The following is a 25,309-nucleotide window of genomic DNA, read 5'->3' on the forward strand; positions in this document are numbered from 1 at the left end:
AACATCGCATGACAACCGATGCTGGTGTGTTTACGTCCTCGTAACTTAGCGGTTCGGCAAAAGACACCGATAGAATAAGTACTAGGCTTACAAAGAATAAGTCCTGGGGTCGATTTGCTCGACTAAAGGCGGTGTTCCAACATTGTTGCAGTCAATTGACTGAAACAAGTAAAAGAGTAAAAGAGAAACACAAAGCATCTCAACAGAAACATGGTAATAAAGGGGTTAATTTATTGATAGGGAGTTAACTTTTTTCCCTTCTCTCCAATACCTCTTTCTCTTAGTCTTTCACTCCATCTCTACCTATCTCTTTCATGTGCATACAATTTCAGCATTCATTTTAACTGGAGCTTCTATATAACTTCAGTTAGTGCTGTGTGAATGAGTAAGAGTTGTATCTTGATGTTTATATATAGATATATAACTTGTTAAACTCCCTCACTCTTCTTAGCCTTGACTTTTGAAGTTTTCTCCTTCTCTGTGATACTAAACTTACACACAACTGCCAGTTCTCTCCTCCCCACACCCCCTGTTCAGATTGTAAGTCAACCATCAGCGCTACATTCCAAACAGCCTGCTACACACCTTAATTTCAGCATTTCTTATTGCCAGAGGCCACAGTAAAACACACTTGAGAATAGGGAACTTACACCTACAAATGGCAATGTTGATTTACTTAGAAAAAACATAGACAACTGTTCTACATCTACCATCTAGATCAGTACCTTTCAAACCTTTTCAACTATCACCCCTATCTTTTACTAACACTTTTTCAATGCCCCCTTTGCTATAATCTATCAAAATTAAATATACCACATGTATATATCCATATGTATGCACACAAAGACCAGATGCTTAACACTGCAGGTGCAGTGGCCATCTGTATTGCAGGGAAACATCCACAAATGTTGACATCTTTTAAATTATATTTTCATTTATTGTTTATAATTTATATGCAGGCACAAGCATGACTGTGGTTAAGAAGCTAGTTTTGCAACCACATGGTTTTGGGTTCAGTTCCACTGTGCTACTGCACTATAACCCAGCACTGACCAGTACCTTGTGAGTGATTTTGGTAGAGAGAAACTGTGTGGAAGCCTGTCATGTGCATGCATGTATGTGTCTGTATTTGTGTTTGTTCTCACCCCACCACTGACAGCCAATTCTGGTTTGTTTATGTCTCTGTAGCCTAGCAGTTTGGCAAAATGAGACTGATAGAATAAGTGCCAGAGTATTGGGGTCTCATGTGAATAAGTAAAGAAACAAAACTGAATATATACTACTTATGCATTTTTCTTTTTTACTTGTTGCAGTTACTGGATTTGTAGGCAGGCTGGGGTCACCACCCTGAAGGGTTTGGGGTGAACAAATTGACCCTTGTACTTACTTTTTAAGCTTGATACTTATTCTGTTAGGCTCTTTTACTGAACAGGAACAAATCAATACTAGATGTCAAGTGACACACACACACACCTTATTTGTGGGTTAAGAAGACTACCATTTGTTTCATGCTAATTCTTCTCAGCAATTATCAAGCCTGCCACTTGGGACATTGGTACTCGTTTCCGTCTTGTATCCTCTTCCTAGAAAGATACAAGTACCAATATCCTATGTGGTAGGCTTGGTAATCATTGACAATTCTCTTGGCATGAAACTAATGGTAACCTTGTTAATCCATAAATAAAATACAGGGTGGGCCAAAAGTCACGCAAAATTAGTTCAATACACTCCTGAATTGTCAAAGATATGCTTCAATTTTTCTAAAATTGTTCCTAACACTACACTGTTGGAGTGGTTGGCGTTAGGAAGGGCATCCAGCTGTAGAAACTCTACCAAATCAGATTGGAGCCTGGTGTAGCCATCTGGTTCACCAGTCCTCAGTCAAATCGTCCAACCCATGCTAGCATGGAAAGCAGACATTAAATGATGATGATGATGATGAATAAAATAAATAAAATAATGATGAATACATACATACTTGTACATGAACAAAATGAATAACAATAATAATAAAGTAATATAAATAAAATGTCGCCTGTAAAGACATGTCTGGTCATGTAGAAATATTACCTTACTTGGAAATAGGTGGGGTTTGACAACAGGAAGGACATCCAACTGTAGAAAATCCTCCTCAACAAATTCCATCTCAGCCATGTAAGCATGGAAAAGTGGATGTTGAAACAATGATGTTGATGTTGGTCTCTATTGGAAATGTAGTGTGTATATGTGTGTTAGGTTGAAGCTTCTTGCATGACTTTTCCATTTTTTGTGTAGCAGAACCCTTATGTCAACAGGTGCAGCAGGTTATATAAGGAACAGTTAGGGAGGCCTTTGTTTGTCTGAAGATAGTTGCTATTATTTCTCACTGACTGCTACGAGCAAAGGGCATTATTGGCTCTTTTATGTCTTACCATTTCTGCCTATCTTCTTACTTTCATCCTAACTTATGTCAACACAACCATAATCATTCTTAACCATTATTGTCGTTGTCTTCATTATTATCACCACCACTACCATCATCATTGCCATTACCATTATATCTGTCTTGTATGTTTTCGTACTATTAGTGTTTTAGTTTCCTTTGTACAATTAAACATAATTAATTATTATTGATGCATTTTAATTACAAGAGGAAACATACATTACAATTAAATGACTAATGCAAAAAAAAAAAGGAATTTTTGATGAATTCTCTTAAAATAATTGGTAAAACTTTTTAAATTAGTGTTTTTTAATGTTTATAAAAAGAAAATTGTAATCCTTAAATTGTAATCCTTAAAACTTAATTCTACTATTTTATTGAAAGATTATAATTATGTGTATTTTTGTTTCTTTCAGCAGGCATTTGCTATGCTTTCTGACCTAAAGCAGAATCTGTTGCACCAAACTAAACATGGGGGCGAGAGACCAAAGCACTAGGAAAAGTCAGAGAAAAGTACGGAGATCCATTGAAGTGACGTCTCCCCCCAAAAGGAAGAATGACATTCGGATAGCAAGCAACAGAAAGAAGCAAGAACAATCAGACCAAGTAAAGGCAAGCAAGAAAGACAATGAAGAAGATAAACGAAAGAATGGCAATATCAAGTTGCAGAAGTTTCCAGTTAGATCTCGCAGACGTAAGGCAGATGCAGGTGCAGAGGAACAGAGTCCCCCCAGTGAGGGGTGTAGATCTGCATTTGCCAAGAGAGCCAGGCTTTCAGTGTCAGTTGAAGGAAAAGTAAAAGATAGTAAACCAAACAAACTCAATAGAACTGCTAAAGGCTGTGCTAAGGAATCTCCTGCATATAAAAATAAACAGAATAGTAAAGTAGGTAAAGACGTTAAGGAATCCAAAATAGTGTTGTGTAATAATTTATCTGTATCGTTAGAACAGTCTGTATTTAAAGAAAGTGAAAGCAAAAAATCTACGAGACATCTGAGAGGAGTTAAACAAAGCCGAGCAACAAAAATGGTTAGAACATTACCAGTAACAAGAAAGAGTAGTGCTGAGGCGAAAGCTTCGAAAGTAATCAAAAAGCCTAAGAGAAATGCTACAAAGGTAAAGAAAGACCTGAAAGAAAGCAAAAACTCCAAAGAAAATAAGGAACCTAATCTTAGTCAAGAGACAAGTAGTGCTGTCAATCACAACGAAGTCATGACTCAGTTACAAAGTACAAGTTTAACAAGTTCAACAGATGTGAAGTCTCCACAAAAAGCAAAGACTGTTTCAATCAGAAAGACCAAACTTCAGAGAGATTCGACAAAGAAACAATCAAAGGACATCTTTAAAAAACCTAAAGATGTTGATGGCAGTTTCAAACCTGTACTAGAAAGTAAGATAGCTAACGCCAATAAGGAAATTCTTAATAATGGTAAGGATGATGAAAGTTCTTCTGACAAGGATTTAGATGAAGTAATACATATTCCAGTCAAGCCTGTTCTAATTAATAACAATAGTGATAGTTCAGAAAAGACTGTTCTATGTAAGTTACCCATAAAAAAAGAAGATATCTCTGCAAATAGCAAAATAAAATCTCCAACTCAAAACCTTTCTAACAAAAGTACTTTTCAAAATACAAAAGCTGATCTTGCCAAGAATATCTCCACCATGCCGAAACCTAAGGGAAAAAGGACCTCCAAAACTCTGAAATCTGAAAAGCCTTGTAAAATGGTGAAAAAAACAGACGATAATAAGATTTCTGATGGAGCTAGTGAGATGATGAAAGTGATAGAAATCATCAAAGCAGAGGTGATGGAATCAATTGTAAATGATAAGAAACTAGAAAAGAGTCGTAAGGATGATCTTGCAGGGAAAGTCTCCAGTCAATGTAATAATTGTAAACGAGACTTTTGTAACAAAAGTTCTTTAACAAGACATATGAAAAAGTGCATGATTGTTGCTCAAGATCCACTTTTAAATAATATAGGTAACAAAGTAGAAAATGGAAGCACTAAGGAGTTATCTAGCAAAACTATTTCAGAAGAAAGTGCAAATGTTACTAAAAGCCAAAATAATTCAACTAATATCTCAAACTTACCTTTGTCTGGCAGTCTAGAACACGTGTTAGAAATAGTTCCAACTACAGAGACGAAAAATGTAAAAACTGCTAAACAACCATTAGAAGCTAGTACGGAAATGTTAAAGGTACCATTACATGCTACTAACTCTATCAACAATGATAGTGTGATAACAAAGGCATTTAATGCATCTGTTTCACTTGGTTCCATGACAGAAATGTCAGATATTTACAAAGAGACTACAGTTCAAACAGCTGCTGTTACTGTTGCCAATTCCATTGAACCCCTTAGCTCTGATACTCAGCTGAATGCTAACGTTAATGAAAATCATGCTGCAGTTGAAGAAGTGGACTTCACAAGTAAAATCTGTGATGAACCAGAAAAAAAATGTGCCAAGGAACAGGTAGGACAAGACAGTGACCTTTACAAAGCAGCAAATATAGATGCTGCCACTGCTGCTGTTGTAGCAGCTGTTGTTGCCAAAATAGGAATGGAAAATGGCACAGCTATATCGGTTGTAAAGCCAAAGCCCCATTTCTGTGAACATTGTGACTTTAAAACGGGGAAGCATTCTTTGCTAGCACGCCATGTGGAAACCCACGGCATCTTCATGTGTCTAAAGTGTAGGTTTGTTGGGGAAAACAAAGAAAACTGTGATGCTCACATGCGTGAATCCCATAAGAAGAAACGCAGTGCTAAACTTTGCAGGCAGTGCCGTAAATATATTGATACAGATGTAGTTTCAATGGAGAAACACAAGGAAGAATGCAGTATACGTATCTTAAACTGCAAAGAATGTAACAAGGTGTTTCGCTATGAATCATCGTTGAAAGTCCACATGGCAACCCACTACCCAGAACTGCCAAAACGATTCCATTGTATGGAATGTAGCTATCAATCTAATTACAAAGCAAACCTACAGAAGCACATGAAGAGTATCCATGAGTTTCGGGAAAAAAATGTGAAATGCTGTATCTGTGAAAAAATGTTTTTCTCTGAAGATAGTATGAAACGCCACCTAAAGGTCCATTCTGATGACAGACCTCATAAGTGTGACTTGTGTGGAAAGGCATTCAAGACTTTACCTGCTCTCAAGACTCACAGAGATGTCCATGAACCATCTCGGCCATTTCTCTGTGAGGTGCAAGGTTGTACAAAGGATTTTCGGACTGCACGTTTATTAAAAAACCATCGTGAAGAATACCACCAGCTGTCTCCGAAAAAATATCATTGTTCTAAAGAAGGCTGTCGCTTTTCTTTCTTCAAGCGAAGTCACTTAAGACGACATGAGATAACTCATACAGGTAAGATGTCCTTCTGTAATTATTCACTGAATATGTTTGTTTCTATTTTTTCCCTATAATAAACAAGAGGTGGGATCATAATGTATTGTGGTGTTTTTTTGAGTGGAATACTTACACAATTGCAGTATGTTTCTTCAGTAATATTTTAGCTGATGTAGGATCATCAGACACCAGCAAGTGATTTTGTGAGAGAAAGTCTAATACAGTGTGTGTGTGCACACACACACACACACACACACACACTCTCTCCTGATCCTCTCATCTCTCACTGAAAAAACACAAATGCATGTATATACACTCACACATGCACAAGCACACACATACATACATTATATAAATACAGCCCCAATTTTAGCATCACATATACAAGAAATCAAGTTTGTAGAGCATTAATACTTTTGTTACCATATTTCTATTAAATTTGTCATTATGGTCTTTCGAACATAAATTAACATGGAATTTTCATGGATAGTTTTAATTTATATTACTTTAAACATGAAGTTTATATCATAGAACCAGAGGTGGTCTCAGGCAGGTTGGCATCAAAAGGGTTAAAGCATCTAATATAAGCACAACTTCACATAAAACCTGGGGTGATCTTTTTTATTTTTCTGGGTAAAGTGTATCCAGTATGCCATTAAATACAGTGTATATATATATATTTGTCTGTGGGTAAAGTTCAGACATGGCTAGGTCACAGCTATGATGGTGTGGTTAAGAAGTTTGCTTCACGATCATGTGGTTTTAGGATCAGTCCCACTGCATGGCACCTTGGGCTAGTATCATCTACTATAGCCACTGGTCGGCCAAAGCCTTGTGAGAGGATTTGGGGGACAGAAACTGATAGAAGCTTATGTACGTATATGTATGTATATGAGGTGGAGTATGTGTGTGTTTGTGTCTCCTCATCCTCACATCGCATAGTAGTTGTAAACAAGTGTCACCATCATACAAGCAGTGTCATTTGTTTCTAATCTTCCATGAAAACATGAAAAATCTTACCTTGCTTGGAAAGCAACAGGAAAAGTTATCCAGCTGTAGAAAATTTGTCCCAACAAATTCTGACTGATCTTTGCACCCTGGAAAAGTGGACATTGACCTTTTAGCATTTGGATTACTTTGTCAAATGTGATTCTTATTTATTCACTTTGTTTTGAATTAATCATGCATTATCTTGGAGCTTTGAAAGTTTGATGACCTATTAGTTTATTTTTAGAATAACATTGTAGATAGGCATGAGAAGCTAAACCTGGTAGGTTTAAATATAAAATAGGTAGAATATTTGGGCTGAATATTCTACCTGTTTTATGTAACTGACCATCTAGCTGTCATCATCATCACTGTTCAATGTCCGTTTTTCATGCTGGCATGGGTTGGACGGTTTGACGGGCTGGCTCGGCAAGAAGACTGCACCAAGCTTCACTGTTTGTTTTGGCAGAGTTTTTACGGTTGAATGCCCTTCCTAACACCAACCACCTTACAGAGTGGACTGAGTGCTTTTTACGTGACACCAGCACTGGTGAGGTCTGTTTTACAATGGTGTTTACAGCTGGATGTGGACTGGATGCACCAGCACTGGCGGAATCACGAAGCAACTTCCAAGACATAGATCCTTTGAGAAGTGGTGAGGCATTGGAAGGGCCCAAATATTTTACCTGTTTTATGTTCAAACCTGCCAGATCCAGCTTCTCACAAGTGATGATGATGATGATGGTAATACATACTACAGATATCTTTTGTTGTAATGCTAAATGTATCTGCAAATCGCAAAAAGTACCCAATACTTTTGATGGTAGAATCTATTAGTAGTTTTGTTTCAATTAGTTCTAACTTGTAAGATGTTTTGTCTGAAAATCAGTACAGCTGTACCCACTCTCTTCATGGCATAAAATGTAAACTGCATCACAATTTATACTCTGAAGAGTCTGGATACAGTTGTGCTGATCTCCAGAGGAAACCTTTTAGCAAGCTGTAAGTAACTAATAATACCCCACCTCCAACACGCACACAAACACAATATGCAAATACACACATACACACAACACACATGTATGACAAAACTCAAGTGCAACCCATGTTAGAATAACTGCCATACACCTATGATAGTGCTTATTGCTACTACTCAGACACAGACATCCTAGACTGCATCCAGAAGAATACCATTTAGTTGTTTTGATTGAAGGAGGTAAAGATTAGCACTGTTAAACTACGGGGCTTTGATGCTTGAGTAGCATTGCTGGTATGAAGTGGTAGAATATTAAGCTTGTAAACATTTTTTATTCAGGGGACATAATCAGTACTGGTATTATCGCCAGGCCCAGCATAATTATCAGACTTAATATCTGTTACTTGTAATAACAATTCCTTGTATATTTTTTTAAGTGGGAGGAGACATGAGATTATTTGAGACTTATGATTTTTTTTTTTTTTTTACAAACTATTATTATTAGTATTGTTGTATCATCAAAATATTGGATGTTTGGATTTGCTTGTCAAATTTTTTAAATATTTTTCTTGAACCCTACAATTCACAAGGCAGGTTACCCAGTTTCCATGATACATAAATGAACCAAAATCACAGCATTCACCTTGAACAGGATGTCAGACTATTGCAGTGTTTAAGGCCAGCAATTTTGATGGGGAGAGGACAAGACAATGACATCGACCCCTTTCCCATACTACACTGGTACCTTATTTTATCAATCCCAAAGGGATGAAGAAGGGCAAAGCTGCCCTCATTGAGATTTGAATTCAGAACATAAAGAACCAATATCAAATACTGTTAAGCATTTTGTCTGGTGTGCTAATAATTCTACCTGCTTGCTACCTTATGTCAAATGCCTATCCAGGAAACCCCCCCCCAAAAAAAAAATCCTGCCCATCTCCTCTCCCATGGGCCTCTCTTAATTACAGGTGAAGGATTTTTTAAGGAGTTGGATAAAAAATTCTTTTTTCCTATCAGAATACAATGAATTCATTGCAAGTGAGAGGTATCAACTATCTTAGATTATTTAGCATAAGTGAAATGAAATGATGATTGCTTGCTCTCTCTGTATTGGTTTCAAATTTTGGCACAAGGCCAGCAAGTTAGGGTAGGAGTAAATCGATTACACTGACCCATGTGTTCCACTGGTGCTTATTTTATAGACCCCTGAAAGGATGAAAGGCAAAGTTGGTCTTAGTAGAACTTGAACTCAGAACATAAAAGTCAGATGAAATGCTGCTAAGCATTTTTCCCAGCATGCTAACGATTCTGCTGCCTCACCCTGCTGTCTATATATTCATGTGCGACCTACTTGTTATACAGAGCACTGTGTAGAACATTAGGGTGGAGCGAAAAATGCCACTTTCGAAATTGGTAACCAAGAATCAATATTTTGTTGCAAATTAGGATTAAAAGAAAGGTGTATAAAGAATTTTGCGGTTAAATATTCTTTATAGGCTCCACAACTCAATTGAAAATTTTAAAAATTGCTTTTTTGGTTGAATTTTGGATTTCATGGATTATAAGTTGTAACTGATACATTATTCTGAATAGCAGAATGTGAAACAGTAAATATAGTATCCTTAGGAGGTTGCCTACTAAATTTCAATACAATTGACTAATATCTTGAATTTCCACATTGACTACAAAGAGAATGAGAGTGTAAACTTCTCTCCAGTGCTGCTATGGATGTACGTCAAATGTGTGTGACATATTCTGCTTTGTACCTTGACTTTATGCTATTCTATTAAAATTGATGATCATGTTAAATTTAGTGTTGTTTACATTTAGTGATGACCCATAAGCCAGTAATGTGCCAAGATATTAAATGCCCAATATTTGGTGCTTCATGTGATCTTTTGCCAACTCACAAGGACATTCTAAAATGTGTTTTATTTGAACGAGAAAAACAAAAGAATGTAGTTAAGAAAGATCCTTCAATTAAGCAAATTGTCAAAATTGTAGCAGAAAAGATAAATCATTTTTAGCAAAAGGCATCTGTTCCTTGTCTTACGATTGAGTCAGTTAAGCCAAAAATCTTAAACTTTTATATAAAGTACCAAGCATTACTAAAATCTCTGAAAAATAGAAAAAATGTACTATCGTTTCAAACAAAGTATAATGTGTTTAAAAACAGTGCAACAAAAGATTTATTTGACATTTCCTGTTGCAAGTGCAACACCTTTAAAAACTGCAGTTGTAGTAGAGACAAAAATGTACCACAGAAAGAACAAGATTTTTTACAGGATCAATGGACAAATAGAAAAATGACCATTGGTGGAATAGATCAAGCAGTATATAAACAGAATGTTCAGAGGATGATTAGAAAGGATCGGCCAGATCAGTCATCCTTCTACATCAGCAAAGGAAAGTTTAAGATTTTCGGTTTAACTGACTCAATCGTAACACAAGAGATGGATGCCTTTTGCCAAAGAAAAATTATCTTTTCTGCTATGAACTTGACAATTTGTTTAATTTATTTTAATGTCTATGTAATCTAGACCTCATGTAACACATATATTTGGTTACCTGATATTAAAAATAATAAAGAAAACAAAGTCGAAAAGTCTACTTATTCCACATAATTTCGAAATTTCATGTGTGTTGCGGAGCCTGAAGATATAAATTTTAGAGCTTGAGATTTAAACATTTATTTTTAAAGGATTTCACAAAAGAAAATCAATTTGTAACAACGAATGTAAAAAATAAAATGAGGAATGGCAACTGTGTTATAAATTGATTTTTTGCTCATTATTCAAAATTTTAAGTGGGCTGCAGAGCCTGAAGATGTAAATTTAAGAACTTCAGATTTTAACACAGTTGTTTTTAAAGGATTTCACAATAAAAAATATATTCTTGAAAACATATTTCAAAAATCTGTGTAAAAAGTATCTTTTTTCACCCCACCCTAGTATACATATCAAGATCTTCAATCAATGTGTATTCCAACCATGACCATCCTACCGTTTTAGGAGAACACATAAGCACACCATTCAATGTGTTTACCCCTTCTTTTACTAACCAAGGTCAGGGATATTATAGGGAGATTTGGCTGCTATTTCTAGCAGGTCAAGTGATCTCAAAGGGATATAAAACAAGATGTTTATATCATTATTTATCTATTGTTTCAGACTGTGACCATGCTGGAGTACCACCTTGAAGGGTTTTAGTCAAACACATTGACCCTAGTATTTATATTTTAAATTTGCTACTTTTTCCATCTGTCTCTTTTGCTGAACTGCTAAGATAGGGGAACATAAACAAACCAACACTGGTTATCAAGCAGTGTGCAAGTGTACTCTTGGAGTGGTTGGCATTAGGAAGGGCACCCACCATAGAAACCATGCTATATCAGATTAGAACCTGCTACAGCTTATCAGTTTCAGTCAAACCATCTAACCCATGCCAGCATGGAGAACAGATGCTAAATGAGGATGGGCTTTCACACATTTTCATGTCTCCAAAATTCACTCCCAAAGCACTAGTCAACCTGGGGCTATAGTAGAAGACACTTGTTTAAGGTGCCATGCTGTGGGACTGAACCCCAAACCATGTGGCTGCAAAGCAAGTTTTTTGACCATACAGCCATGCCTGCACCTACTTATGAACACCATCGTCAACATTATCATCTAACGTTTGTTTTCCATGCTGGCATGGGTTGGACAGTTTGACAAGCTAGCAAGCTGGAGAGCTGCACCAGACTCTAATTGTCTGTTTTGGCATGGTATCTATGGCCTTTCTTAATGCCAACCACTTTACAGAGCATACTGGAAAAGTGGTTGGCATTAGGAACATAAAAAATATTTCTCTTACTTTTCCTATGAATATTAAATTTTACACTTTTTTCAAGAAATCGTCTTCTTTCTTATGTTATTTGCTGCATGAGTGGAGTCTGTCCTGAAGGTAAATAACAGGACAGGTTTAGACTACTTAGTAACTGTTCTTATGTCTGCAATAGAATAACAACTTGGTTCTTCTACTACATTTAATAATTGTTATCTGGAAAAAAACCTTCAATATCTGGTCTCTCATATGATATCCTCTCTCTCTCTGACTTATTTATCATCATCATTATCATTGTTTAACGCCTATACTGGCATAGGTTGGATAGTTTGATTGAAAACTGGTAAGCCGGTGGGGCTGCACCAGGTTCCAGTCTGATTTGGCAAGGTTTCTACGGCTGGATGTCCTTCCTAATGTCAACCACTCCGAGAGTATAGTGGGTGCTTTTTGCACGCCACCGACATGGGTGCCATTGACCTGACACCAGCACTGGCTACGACTATGGTCTCACTTGGATTGACAAGTCAACACAAGCACTGTATATCGCCAAGAGTTTTTTGATCACCTGTCACTGCCTCCATGACTGCTTTTCACTTCAGTACTAGGTCCTTTCTTTATCAGTCATACTCTCTTTCTCCTTTATTCTACGGATTTTATCTCTAGAACTCTCTCTTCTCTTTATATTTCAACACCTATCGTTATTTTTAATTTCTCTTGCTACAGAGCATAATTCTTTTCCAACGATGGATAAAACAAATTTGTTACCATATTTGAAGTTCCAAGGGAGCGTTGAAGATAAGTGAGGCGATAATTGGGTAGCGATTCATGTATAAACAACAAAATAATGGGTTCGTTAGGTCAAGTTTTATTTGTGAAATACAGTTATTTTTTTCATTCACAAGAGTTTCTTTTTCTTCTGCAGATGAACGGAACTTCAAATGTGCATGGCCAGACTGTGGTAAGGCATTTCGTCACTCAGATAACTTGAAAGTGCACTACCTACAACATACCAATGAAAAGCCAGTCAAGTGTAATCTATGTGATTTTACGTGTCGTCAAAAAAGTTCTCTTCATTGGCACAAACGTAAACGGCATGCCAACGAAATTGCACCTGCATTAAAAGTAGAACCCAAGAAAGAAATTGTCAGCACCAGTTCTGCAGCAAGAGCAGTTGTTGCACAGGTTACGACTACTACTACAAGTTCAAATAGTAGCAGCAGCACCACCACCACTACTACTACCACCACCACCACCACCACCAGCAACAATGTTCCTGCAAAATCAACGACAAAGATCTTAAATGATTTACAAACTAAAATCCAAGCTAGTATCGATTTATATGAATTCCAATCAGATGATGATTCAACAACAGATGTCATGGACATGTTTTACAAGCGAACAGATCGAGGCAGTACAAACGGTAAAGTTGCAGACACTTCTTCCAGTTTTAAGGCAGGTCCGGAGACTGCTTTAATAGAGGCTTCTACATCACTTTCTGAACCAGCAACAACTAAGATGATTACACAAGAGAAGTCATCGTATGTTGAGCTAGAAAGTAAAAAACAAACTGATATAAAAAACACTGCTATTCTTGGTGGTATCAGTCCTGTATTATCAACCGTTAGTACTTCTAGCCCCCAAATCACTGCTAAACCATTGAGTGTTGTGAAGAAAAGGCAATCAAAGAAAGCCAAACCTGTTGATTTAGCTACTATTTCTAGCATAGGGAAACAGGAAAAGAGGCTCCCAGAAATGTCTGAGCTGTCTCCATCTGTTATGAGTGTAATCCAGGTGCCGGTCATCAAGACAGAACCAGCGATCACTGAAGGGAAATCTGATAAAGAAGAAGAAAAAGGGGAAGAAGAAAAAGAGGAAGGAAAGGAGGACGATGTAATGGCTCAGGTTAGTTATGAAAGTACGATAGAAAACAAAACTGGTGCTGTTGAAAGTGAAGAACACTGCTTGGTTAATTGCCAAGAAAAAGACATTCAGGATTGTGTTAGTGAGCAGGCTCAGGCAAATGACAGCCAAACAGTTGTCAGTGTTGGACAACACAGTACAGCACCTGTTATGTTACCTTCATTGATATCATTACCATCTATCACCTCATTAGATGTCTCCTTGTCTACATCCACACCAATCACATCCACGTCATCATATCACCATTCATCTGTAACAACACCTTCATCATCACTATCTCCATTGCAACCACCACCACCACCGTCACAACTGCAACCTGAGCCTTCTCTCCCTGAGCAAGATGCTCAACTTTCAGAATCTTTTGCTGATAATAAAACCGCTTCAGTGAAAGATACAATACAATCTATAAACGACACGGCAGTGACTAACGACTGCAGTGCTATTGACTCTATGCTGAGACCATCTCCTTTCACGAGTACGTCAACACCACTGTCTGTATCTGTTCATAACATGGACAATCTGGAAAACAGAAATCCTGATTACTCTTCTTCCCCATCTCCTTCATCATCAGCATCCTCATCATCGTCTTCATCATCAGTATTGTCATCATCTGCATCATCATTTTCAGATTCAGAACCTGAAGACAATGAAGAAATGAAAGAAGCAGAAGGAGAGTCGAAATTAATCGAGCAACATTATCATTTATCTCCGGCTCAGCAACCATTATTAGAAACGTTATCGTCATCGTCATCATCAACATCACCATCAGAACAACAAGCCTCAAGTCATCCAAACGAACCTCTATATATGCAGCCAGAACAAAATAACTGCCGTTCTAACGAACCTGGCCAATTGGAAATGGATTTGACCACCACTCTACCTCAAGAGTCTGACAGTGAATCAGAGCATTCGTCTTCAGATGGAAAAGACGATGAAGAGGAGGATGAAGAGGAGGATGAAGATGTGGATGATAATGATGATGAAGAGAGAATAAATGGAAATAATTGTAAAGATGACATCAAACAGAAAGAGATGCTTGACATTAGAGAATGTAGCATTTTACACTCTTTGCAGCCTTGCAGTGTCTCTTTAGACAATTTAATGATGGATCCAAAAGTACAAGCCATCACTCTGACTAAAGATAATCTTTTAAGACCTGTACCTGAACGTAAAAATGGAATTGTGCAATCATATCACGTTCATAATTTTTCTTCTCAGTCAGGATCCAATGAGGTTACAATGGATTACAGAAATAGTCCTAAACAAGATATGAGGAATGTTTTAGATTCTGACAATTCAGTACTGGACAACAACTGCAACACACCAACAGAACTGGATGATCACTTAAATAACAATCAAAACTTAACTCAAACTTCTGATCATCTGGCTGTTCCAAGTTGTTCAGAACCAAACCAGATGCTGTCTGAACCATCAGAACATCAATATCTTCAAGAAAGAAAAGTTTATGACAGTTACCAGTTCCAGCCTCCCGAAATTATTATGCCCCACACTCCTTCTGCTTCTATAGGGTTAATGCATAATTTTAAACCACAAGAAAGAATGAAACAGCTGCAAGAAGATTATCTGAAGAGGAATCAAAGGCGGTATGAAATGATGCAAGAACAACATCAGATGAACTTTGTCCATGATCCTCAACAAAACTACAGAGAAAATAATAACCTTCCGTATAATCACCACCAGTCGGATCATATGTTTGGAGAATCAAAACTTATGTGCCAGAATCAGTTGAATGAACATAAAATGGTTAACGAGCAAGAACTTTTACACCAACAACAACAGCAGCAGCAGCAGCAGCAAGATGCAAAATTAACTCATGATTTGCATATTAATGAAGAATGTAGTGAGGAGGAACAAATGGAAGATAATATAGTTCATGAGCATCAGAGACAGGGAGAGATGGTGTGTGATCAGAAAATAAGTTTCGATAATCAAAGAACAGAAGAGGTGAATAACTGTCAAAGGCAAGATAATATTGCTCATGAACAAGATCTGGCTTATGAGCAACAAAGAGAAGATAATGTTATTTGTGAACAACAGCAGCAGCAGCAGCAGCAACAACAGCAGCAGCAGCAACATCAGCAACAAGAGGATCATCATGTACATAATGAAGAGTTCATTTTAGAACAACATGATCAAGAATTGTCTCATGAACACCAGCAACAAGATGAATTGACTCATAAACCAGAACTAGTATTAGAACATCAGAGATCTGAAGATTTGGCTCAAGAACACCTTCGGCAAAAGGAATTGGCTCATGAACAAGAATTAGATTTAGAGAATCAGAGGCAAGAGACTGCAAATAGAGACCATAAGTTATCTTTAGCACATTCTAGAACTGAAGAATTTTCTTGTGATCAAGAGATTGCTTTGGAACATCAAAGACGAGATAAATTGTCTCATGAACATTTACAAAGGGATGGTTTAATTTGTCAGCAAGATTTAACTCTTGAACAGCAAGTACAACAAGAAAAATTTGTGCAAGTAGAAGAAACGATCAGAGAACAAGATCTTGCTAAGAGGACCCAAGATTTTCAAACTAGATGTGAAACTCTTCAGCAAGATGTTGTACATGAGAGTCATACGGCAGAAATTGCTAGGGACAGGCCACTCCATACTGATTCGATAATTCACCGACACACCAATATTACTAGTGACTCTTGCTCGAGTGAAGTAGTGTCTGACAATCCACATATGACAAATGTAACATGTCCAAGGGATGCACACTCTCAAGAACTACATGAAATAGACCATGGCCATGAGTTGCATGACATGTTACATGAACCACATGGAATGCTACATGAACGAGGGCACAAAATGGTCCATGTGCGTCAACGTGAGATGGTCCGTGTTCGAGAAATGGTTCGTGTGCGTGAGTACGAGATGGTACGTGAACGAGATCATGAAATAGTGCGTAAACACGAACTTGAACCAGATGTAACCAGTGAATTAGTTGCCAAACATGATCCCTCACAAGATATTAAGTTGTCTCACGAACACAAACTTGTTCCACCTGAACATTCAAGTGACCATCCATCTCTTTCTCTTGATCATCATAGTGATCTTACCCAGCCAAATACAGAACCAATTACTGCTCAAGTATCTGAGCAAGGAATTCTTCATCGTTCAGAATCTAATGCTAACTTAAGATTGTCATCACCTCATGTTTCTAGTGCTCAAGACATTTCTCTTGATGAAGCTAACAGATCAGGAGAGGCAGATAAACTAAAGTCTTCACATTCAGATCACAATAGCATTTTGAACAGTACAGCACGCCATCATCCTTTTGAGCATGAATCTTCTGTTACAAGATATGAATCTGAAATGGCACATTTAGGCTTTAATCCCATTCAAACTAGACGACACATGGAGGCAAGCATGTCTATGGAGCGCAGTGAGCCCTCTGTTCTTCAATCTGTCCATCATAGAAAGGATAGTATGAGCTTGACAACTCCAGATATGTCCAGTTTGCGATCCACAAACATGCTCTCTGATAAATCCCTTCCTTCATCCCATCTACCTATTCATCAACTAGGGTTTGTTCCTCCACATCCAAGTACTCCAGTTGATGAGAGAGACTACCTGGGACAATACTTACAAGATTTTGATAAAGACACAACTGAAATTGCTGCTCGTGAACCTGTAGTACGATCTGAAGTTGTCCCACCAATTACTCCTAGCTTCACAGAACCTACAGCAAACTTGGACAATCGAGCTATGATCAGCATTTCCAATGATGCACTTAGGCCCTGCTTTTCTGATATGGCATTTAAGCGTTTGGATTTGAGCCATCCACCAGAACGGACTAGCTTAGATAGTTTTCATCAACAGGAAACAGCTCTACAAAGGTTATCTAATTTTGCCTCTGAAGGTTTGTCACCAGTAGACAAATCATATGAAACACCAAGGCCTAGTAGTTTCATGCGTCAGAATGATGCATTTTTGTCTTGTCCAGCCCCAACAAGCAGTTTTGTACGCTTCTCAGAGAGTGAAGCATCATTACAGAGACAAAGGACTTCATCTTTATTTCAGCATGCCAGCACACGCCATCATAAGCTACCTGACACTCCTTTACCTCGCCCCAGCAATCCCACCCTTTTACGAGGACACTCTGGAATTACTGGAGAAGACTTTTTATCACATGCTGGGGCTGTTGCTCAGAGTGTTCCCAGAAGTCCTTTCCACAATTCTTGGTCAGGACAAGAGCTTCAGTCACACTGGAATCAGCCTACTTACATTCAGCCTCCAGTAGACCGACAACCAAATACTGGTACTTCAAGTCTATTGGGAAAAGATTCTTATCTTGCCAGCCGTGATTTAATGTTTGATTCGTCTTGTCGAGGTATGGCGGATCGACGCATGTTTACAGGATTGTCGTCACCACAGCCTCAGCGGGATCTCACTTGTGATGCCTTCCCTATAGAACGTTTTGATTTGGGAAGCTACTTTAATAGTCACGCTTACTCAGGTGCTTCTCCTTTAGAGTATGCTCGATCAAACTGTGGCAGCACACAAAAGAACTACGATGATCGATACCGCCAACCAGTCACGATGGCAGATCTCAGGGCTTTGCCACAGTCAAATTCTTCTGATATGTTTGGCAACATGAATGTTAATTCTTCATTCAGTTTAGAAAAGTACATGTACTCACATGAAACAGTCTATCATTCACAGCACTTACCTGAAAATACCAACAGTGCATTTCTAAGCCACAGTAACCCCACACACCAACCTGGGTATTTTAATCGAGACTATTCCCGACGAGCTCTCTATTCCCAGGCATCGCCCTATGCACTTATGGATGACAGGCAGTACTCAGCTGCAGGTAAACTTACCCAGCACCCAGCCCCAATGTCTTCACAAGAAAGAGATTATATCCCACGTTTAGGGAACTCTGAAGAATCTTACAGATACAATGTCCTTTATAATGTCATGAATCGGTATTTCGAATGAGAGAGAGAGATTTAACAAATATAAAATAATGTATGTAAAGAAGTAAAAGTTGTGTGAATGAGAGGTATGTATGACAAAAAAAGAAACTATCATGTTTTTTGTTGTTTTTTTTTTTAAATGAAAGTATATCAGAAAGAAAGAAAAAAAAAGAATACCTCATTATGTTATCATCTTTAATCCTAATCCTCTCTTTAATCTTGTTTCTTATCTCTTCCATGCCATCCATCAATCAAACATTCTTGTTCTGTAGAATATTTACATATTGCACATACAACTTAGTTTTGAAGTATTTTGAGCATTTAAAAAGAAAGAAAGAAAGAGAAGAAAAACCTATGTATTCTTAAAAGAAAAGAAGAAATTTTTTTAAACAGACTCCCTAAAAACCAAATAAATTGGTGGGCGGGTGGGGGATAAACTTAAAAGTCTGTAAAGTATTAATTTATGTACATTCTCTTTAGTTCCACAATGTTGTATGGTTCCCCATCCTTTGATCCTTTTTTTTTTATTAATGTTTTACATCAACATGGTATCACTAAAGGAAACGATAAAAACAAGCCAGAGGGTGTCTTTTGTTGTCGTTTTTAGCTTCATTCTCCCCTTCCAAACTTCCAAATGACATCTTTTTATTCCCACTTTATCACATAATTCACTTAAATTGCTGCTGTTCATAACTATTGCTACTTAGAACAACAACTGAACAACCAAAAAAAAAAAAAATGTGTTTTTTTTTTTTTTTTTCTTTTGTCATCTGGCTTGAATTTAATATTGAAATGATGTTGAAGTTTGAATGGGGTGGGGGAGGCAGTGGGCAGACATGCTGTAGAGTTGTGAATATGAGTGTGCATGTGTGTGTGTGTGTGTGTGTGTGTGTGTGTGTGAGAGAGAGAGAAGTGGGTGGAGAGATAGAGAGAAAGCTTAAAGAGTGAGAACAATTTGTTGGAAAAAGAGATGGACAAATGATAATAGAAAGTGTGAAAATTAAAGAGAAAGAGACATGACAGAATGAGAGAGAAAGAGAGAGATGGAAATGGAAGGAAATGTGTGAGAGTATATATATATATAATATATGTGAGAAAATCTGAATAAGTGTGTGTGTGTGAAAGGTAAAAGAGAAACAGAAACTATGTAGAGAGGAAAAGAAAATGATAGTGTTTGTGTGTGAGTGTGGTGAGAAAGATAAAAAGATCTATGTTAAATCAGACATTGAGTTATGTTTATGTATGAAAATGAAAAGAGCGAAAGCACATCCATGTATATATATATATATTATATGTTGTAAGAAAGTGAAAATAAAGAGTGAGAGAGAGAGAGTACGTGTGTATGTGTGTGTTCATGAGAGAAAGGAACGGTTACTGCTCTGTATGGTTTATTACACAACAAATGTTAGTATGAAGTTAGTTAAATTAGAAATAAATAAAATTGATTAATGATTAGTTCAGTTTTTAATGTGTTTTCTATTTCAGTTATATATCTCTCTATATAGTTAAACCCAGCCCTGTGTGTATATCAGAATTGAACATATTAACATCTCATGTCAGGCAAACACTTGTATAAACACAATGTTCTTATATGTCCTTAAACACACACACAACTCTCCCAGCCCTACATAACTTATATATCTTACACATATATCTAATGCATGCACAGAAGACATGCACTCTGATTTACATTACACACACACACATGCATAAACACATTTGTATATACAACATCTATACAATACCTCTATCCTTGTTTATCACCGATTTATTCATCACTGATCCAGTATAATATGGTGTGCTATTTGTGAACTATGTTATAGTTATCACAAATTGATCTGAGATGAGACAGGTCAGTGATCAGTCAAAGATTCTGCATGGATTGCAAAGGCATGCTCCAGTGACCATCCACAATGCTCAGGACAACTTGGGGAGTCACAGAACAAATGTGACTGCCGTTATGTGTTATATTGTTCATTTTTTAACCAAACACCCATAATAAACAAGGATAGATGTATACATATTGCACAGGCACTCTGTCACTTATGACAATGAGGGTTCCAGTTGATCTGATCAAAGGAGCAGCTTGCTCATAAAATTAGTGGTTGAACACTACAGACACACATACACTTAATGTAGTTCTCAGGGAGATTCAGTGTGATACACAATGTTAAAAGGCTGGCCTTTTGAAATATAGGTACAACTCATTTTTGTCAGCTGAGAGAACTGGAATAATGTGATATAAAGTGCCTTGCTTGAGGACACAACATGCCACCAGAAATCGGAACTCACAACTTTATGATCATAAGCCAAATACCCAAACCACTTAGCCATGTGCCTTCACCGTTACACAAGAGATATACAAACATACACACATGCATATAATCAAAGAAAGCTGGTGTAAAATATAACAATATACATAATATCAATAGTCTTAACCACGGAGCACATATCTAGTACACACACACACACAATGCATACCTCAGTATGCTAGAAATAACAACCAAACCATTCTTAAATCATACACTAATCTTTAAAAGTAGAGATACATTGGATGACCAAAACCGACCTGGAGCTAAGCAACCTATATTGTTACACCTGCAGTACGTAGCACACACACAACCAGTGAGTCATTGTTTATCAAAATGTCATGGTGTATGAGATATAGAGCTCTATAATTAAGTTGATATGAAGGGATCAAAGCAATGTCTTTTATTTTCTGTGATTAATGCCATCAAGAAGCAACAGCCTGGTGAGTAAGGCATTGCTTACTTTTTGAATGAAGAGTTTTAAGTTCATACCTCACTATTGGAATTATTTTACTTGACAGAAAGCAAATCAAGGTAAGGAACAATGATCAAGTTAAATAACTGGGAACTGATGAAGAATTTTGGAGTTTAGGATTCTCTGCACACTTGAGAACAAAATGAAATGTTACCTGTTTATTTTGAATTTTTGTTTTCATATTACAGAAATTATTTTCAGATATGACACATTTTGGCGCTGTCTCTTTGGTTTTGTTGATACAATATTGATCAGATGTTTCTCCTATTGTCTCTCCCTGATCGTGTGAGGCTATTTCTCCATGTGTGAGATGAGGGGAAACTATTTATGTCAATCATGTTCAATTAACTAATTGTAATGTCCCCACCTTTCTCACTTTTCTATCTGTATATGTCTGCATGTATGCATGTGTTTGCCTTCAGTGCCAAAATGAATTGTCGCCAAAACAGATTAAATGTTCAGTCAACCGTGCCAAATTGTCAATATCTGATCAATCATGCCCAGTTACCTCATTGCTCAAGTACACAATGCATTACCCACTTCGGGAATCGAAACCACTCTTACAATCACGAGTCTAACACCCTAACCACTTAGCCATGCACCTCCACACTTAGTAGGCAAAAATAAGTAATCCTGCGATGGATTGACATCCTATCCAAGTGGGGAATATACTTGCCATGTATCATTCAGGAAGGATCTTTATCCTAATCATCTCATTCCTCTTACTTCCTACTTAAGTTTTCAGATTTCCAGGAGCATAACAGAATATCTATATGGTAGAGATCTGCTGTAATTTGTTCTTCATAAAGTTGTTTTATTTTGTGCATTTTGTGAATCCTAATGTCATTAGTCATGGCTTTCCTAGGGACTAAATACTAATTACTTGCATTTATAATGTTAAGAATGTTTTTTTTTTTCCTTTTCTGTTATAGTATTCAGTTTTAATTACTATAACAAAGTAAAATACTTCATTGCCATCTCTAGTTGGAAATGAATAGTTTAGATTGGCTTCACCTTGTTTCATGCTCCAATCGCAAGTGCAGATCTCTGGAAGAAGTATTACATGGTGGTTTTATGTTTGGAAGTAGTTGTTTATTGGGATTCTTGTTCTGCTTATATCTTTTAAGGTATACATGCACAAACGCACACATCATCATCATCATCATTTAACATCTTTTTTTCCATGCTGGCATGGGTTGGACTGTTTTTTGACAAGGTTCTGGCAAGCCAGAGGACTGAACCACGCTCCAGTTGTCTGTTTTGGCATGATGTCTATGACTGGATGCCCTTCCTAATAATGCCAACCACTTTAAAGAGTGTACTGGGTGCTTTGTACGTGGCATCAGCACACACAAGAAAGACAAAAACATCACCAGTGGACATGCGGCAGAAGTCTGCTCAAAATGTGAAGACCGGTGGATTGCTGCTAAGCATTTTGCTGGCATGCTAATGGTTCTCCCAGCTTGCCACCTTAAATTTATCTTCACTTTTAATATTAGTCAAACATATGGTGGTGAATTGGCGGAATTGTTACTGCACCAGAAAAAAATGCTTAATGACATTTCTTCTGAGTTCACATGCTGCTGGGGTCGACTTTGCCTTTCATCCTTTTAAAGTTGATAAAATAAGTATCAGTTAAGTACTGGGTGGGTGGGGGGTTCGATGTAATTGGCTTACCCACTCACCCAAAATTGCTGGTCTTGTGCAAAAATTTGAAATAAAATTGTCTTTTCCACTCTAGGCACAAGGCCCGAAATTTTGGGGGAGGGGCCCAGTCGATTAGATCGACCCAGTACGCAACTGGTACTTAATTTATCGATCTCAAAAAGGATGGAAGGCAAAGTCGACCTCGGCGGAATTTGAACTGAGAATGTAAAGACAGACGAAATAAAACAGCCAATTGGTTCCGCTGAGGTCGACTTTGCTTTTCATCCTCTCGGTCAACGAAATATGCAGCAGTTGAACACAATTGTTGATGTAATAGACTTACTCTCTCTAAATTGTTGGCCTTGTACTAAAATTGAAGCCAATATTAATCAATTAATTAAATGCTAAATAATTAACTAATCGTTCGGTCAATCAACTTAATTAGCTAGATTTGTCAAATTTATTTGTGACTACAATAACGTGTCCTCTTCATAGGTGAGGAGATTTGCTTTTCATAGCAGCGTGACAGCTCAATTATCTAAACGAATCTAGCAAGGGAGACAATTCAAGGCAACGAGACATTAGACCAAGGGGAGAAACTTCGCATGGTTCAGGAAAGAAAATTCAAACAGCTGTTAGTATACAGAAAGCGATGTGTATTATTCGAATTTGTTGTTCAAATAAATGCCACGGGACCTGTGTGTAATTATTTTTCTATGCTCGTTTTCATTTCATTTATGAAAATTATTTCGTGTTTTTTTAGAGGGACATCTAAGTGTATTTTCGTTAAAAAGATTGTCAACAAAAATTTGCAATGTGGAAGGTGTTTATAAGCCATTTAAAAACACAAAATTCACTTCAACATTTAAATTTAATTTGTCAAAATATTTTCTAACGTTTTTTTTTTGTGTTTTTAAACGGCTTGTAAACACCTTCCACGCTGCAATTGTTTTTGTTTCAGCACACGATCTCAGATCAGGTCACTTGCTATGCAAGTACATCTCAGTAACAACAAAATTTTTATTTAGCAAAAATATTTTTACAGAAAGAAAAGAAAGAAAAAAATTTGAAATATAAAAGATTAAATTATCGAGAGAAAAAAAAAAAGCTTAGAATTACTTCAACAAGGAAACACAGAAAAAGAAAAGTAATGCACACTCCAGTCTGAATGGTGTGCTTAGCTGTGCCTGCAACACTTGCTGTAACAGCTAACCCCACCTCGCAGGGTTCATTTCTCAGTTTTAAAAAAACCTGGTGCAGCCCTGCTGGCTTTCCAGTTTCCAGCCAAACAGTCCATCTCATGCCAGCATGGTAAGTGGAGATTAAACGATGATGATAGAGTGCAGCAACAAAATTTTGTATAAATTATTGTAAACAAGATTTGTTTTATCAATATAATCACACACGTTTTTTTGTTGTTTTACTTACCATTTGAAAGGCTTTTCCATAGTTACATTTTCATGAACAATCTTAGGGGAGTGCCACCTTGTTAGGTTCAGTTGATCAAATCAACCCCAGTATGTTTTTTAAAAAGTCTGGTACTTATTCTGTAGAGCTAAGTAATAGGGTTGTAAACAAACCAACACTGGTTGTCAAATGGTGGTAGGGGAACAAACATAAACAGAGAGACACACACACAGGACAGGCTTCCACACAGTTTCCATTTACCAAAGTCACTCACAAGGCACTGGTTGGTCTGAGCTAATGGGGAAGATTCTTGACCAAGGTGCCATGCAGTGGGACAGAACTCAAAACTACATGGTTACTAAGTGAGCTTCTTAACCACACAGCCATGCCTGCACCTGAAGATTGATTCTTCAGAAAAGCTCTAAATTTTGCCCATAGTTAGCAGGAACACAAGTATTGACGATAAAGTGTAAAAAAAAAAAAAAAAAAAAAGCGAACTATCTTGATAAGAATGATTAATTTACTTTCTCCATGACTAAAGGTTAACAAAGATCAATAAAATTTGGATGTGTAAAGAATTTGGTGATGTGACAACCTACAATCATTTGGTAAAAGCTCGGTCTTTAAACAGATGACGGATTTTTCTCTGAGGAATATGCCGAAAGGCTTCAGTCCAGCTACTACCCTTCTTTACTTCCAGAAGGATATCAACTACCTGGTTCAGAGTCAGAGATTTGTTGCCACATCCCCACCTGGAATAGAAAAAAAGTGACAAATATTATTTGTGTGTGTGTGTGTGTGTATGTATGAATTTTTTAATTTTTACTTGTTTCAGTCATTGCACTGCAGCCATGCTGGAGTACCACTTTAAGTGGTTTTCGTTTAAATAGATCAATGCCAGTACTTATTCTCAACTCTGGTACTTACTAAATCAGACTCTTTTGCCAAACTGCTTAAGTTATGAGGTCGTAAAGAAATCAACGCCAGTTGTCAAGCAGTGGGAGGTGTGTGTGATAGGATGACCCCCCCCCCCC

The 25,309-nt window shown here is 37.2% G+C and overlaps 2 protein-coding genes across 9 annotated transcripts in view; one reads left to right on the forward strand and one right to left on the reverse strand.

The window, feature by feature from the left end:
• Positions 1–19,892, forward strand: part of LOC106879599 (uncharacterized) — a 218,138-nt gene extending 198,246 nt beyond the window's left edge. For 6 of the 7 annotated variants that reach the window (XM_014929243.2, XM_014929241.2, XM_014929240.2 and 3 more), the window contains 2 exons: positions 2,839–5,801; positions 12,491–19,892. In XM_014929243.2, coding sequence (XP_014784729.1) covers positions 2,894–5,801; positions 12,491–18,459 — 8,877 coding nt within the window. In that variant the 5' untranslated portion in view covers positions 2,839–2,893 and the 3' untranslated portion in view covers positions 18,460–19,892. The remainder of the gene's footprint in view (positions 1–2,838; positions 5,802–12,490) is intronic. The other variant, XM_052971874.1, reaches the window with a different exon arrangement.
• LOC106879601 (mitochondrial ribonuclease P protein 1 homolog) overlaps positions 12,418–25,309 on the reverse strand; it is a 21,570-nt gene continuing 8,678 nt past the window's right edge. The window contains exons 4-5 of one of the 2 annotated variants that reach the window (XM_052971877.1): positions 24,871–25,027; positions 12,418–12,563 (exon numbers count right to left, since the gene is read on the reverse strand). In XM_052971877.1, coding sequence (XP_052827837.1) covers positions 24,877–25,027 — 151 coding nt within the window. In that variant the 3' untranslated portion in view covers positions 12,418–12,563; positions 24,871–24,876. Of the gene's footprint in view, positions 12,564–23,870; positions 25,028–25,309 lie in introns of those variants that run through there. The other variant, XM_014929246.2, reaches the window with a different exon arrangement.

Source organism: Octopus bimaculoides, chromosome 11 (genome assembly GCF_001194135.2).
Source record: "Octopus bimaculoides isolate UCB-OBI-ISO-001 chromosome 11, ASM119413v2, whole genome shotgun sequence".
Classification (NCBI taxonomy): Eukaryota; Metazoa; Mollusca; class Cephalopoda; order Octopoda; family Octopodidae; genus Octopus; species Octopus bimaculoides.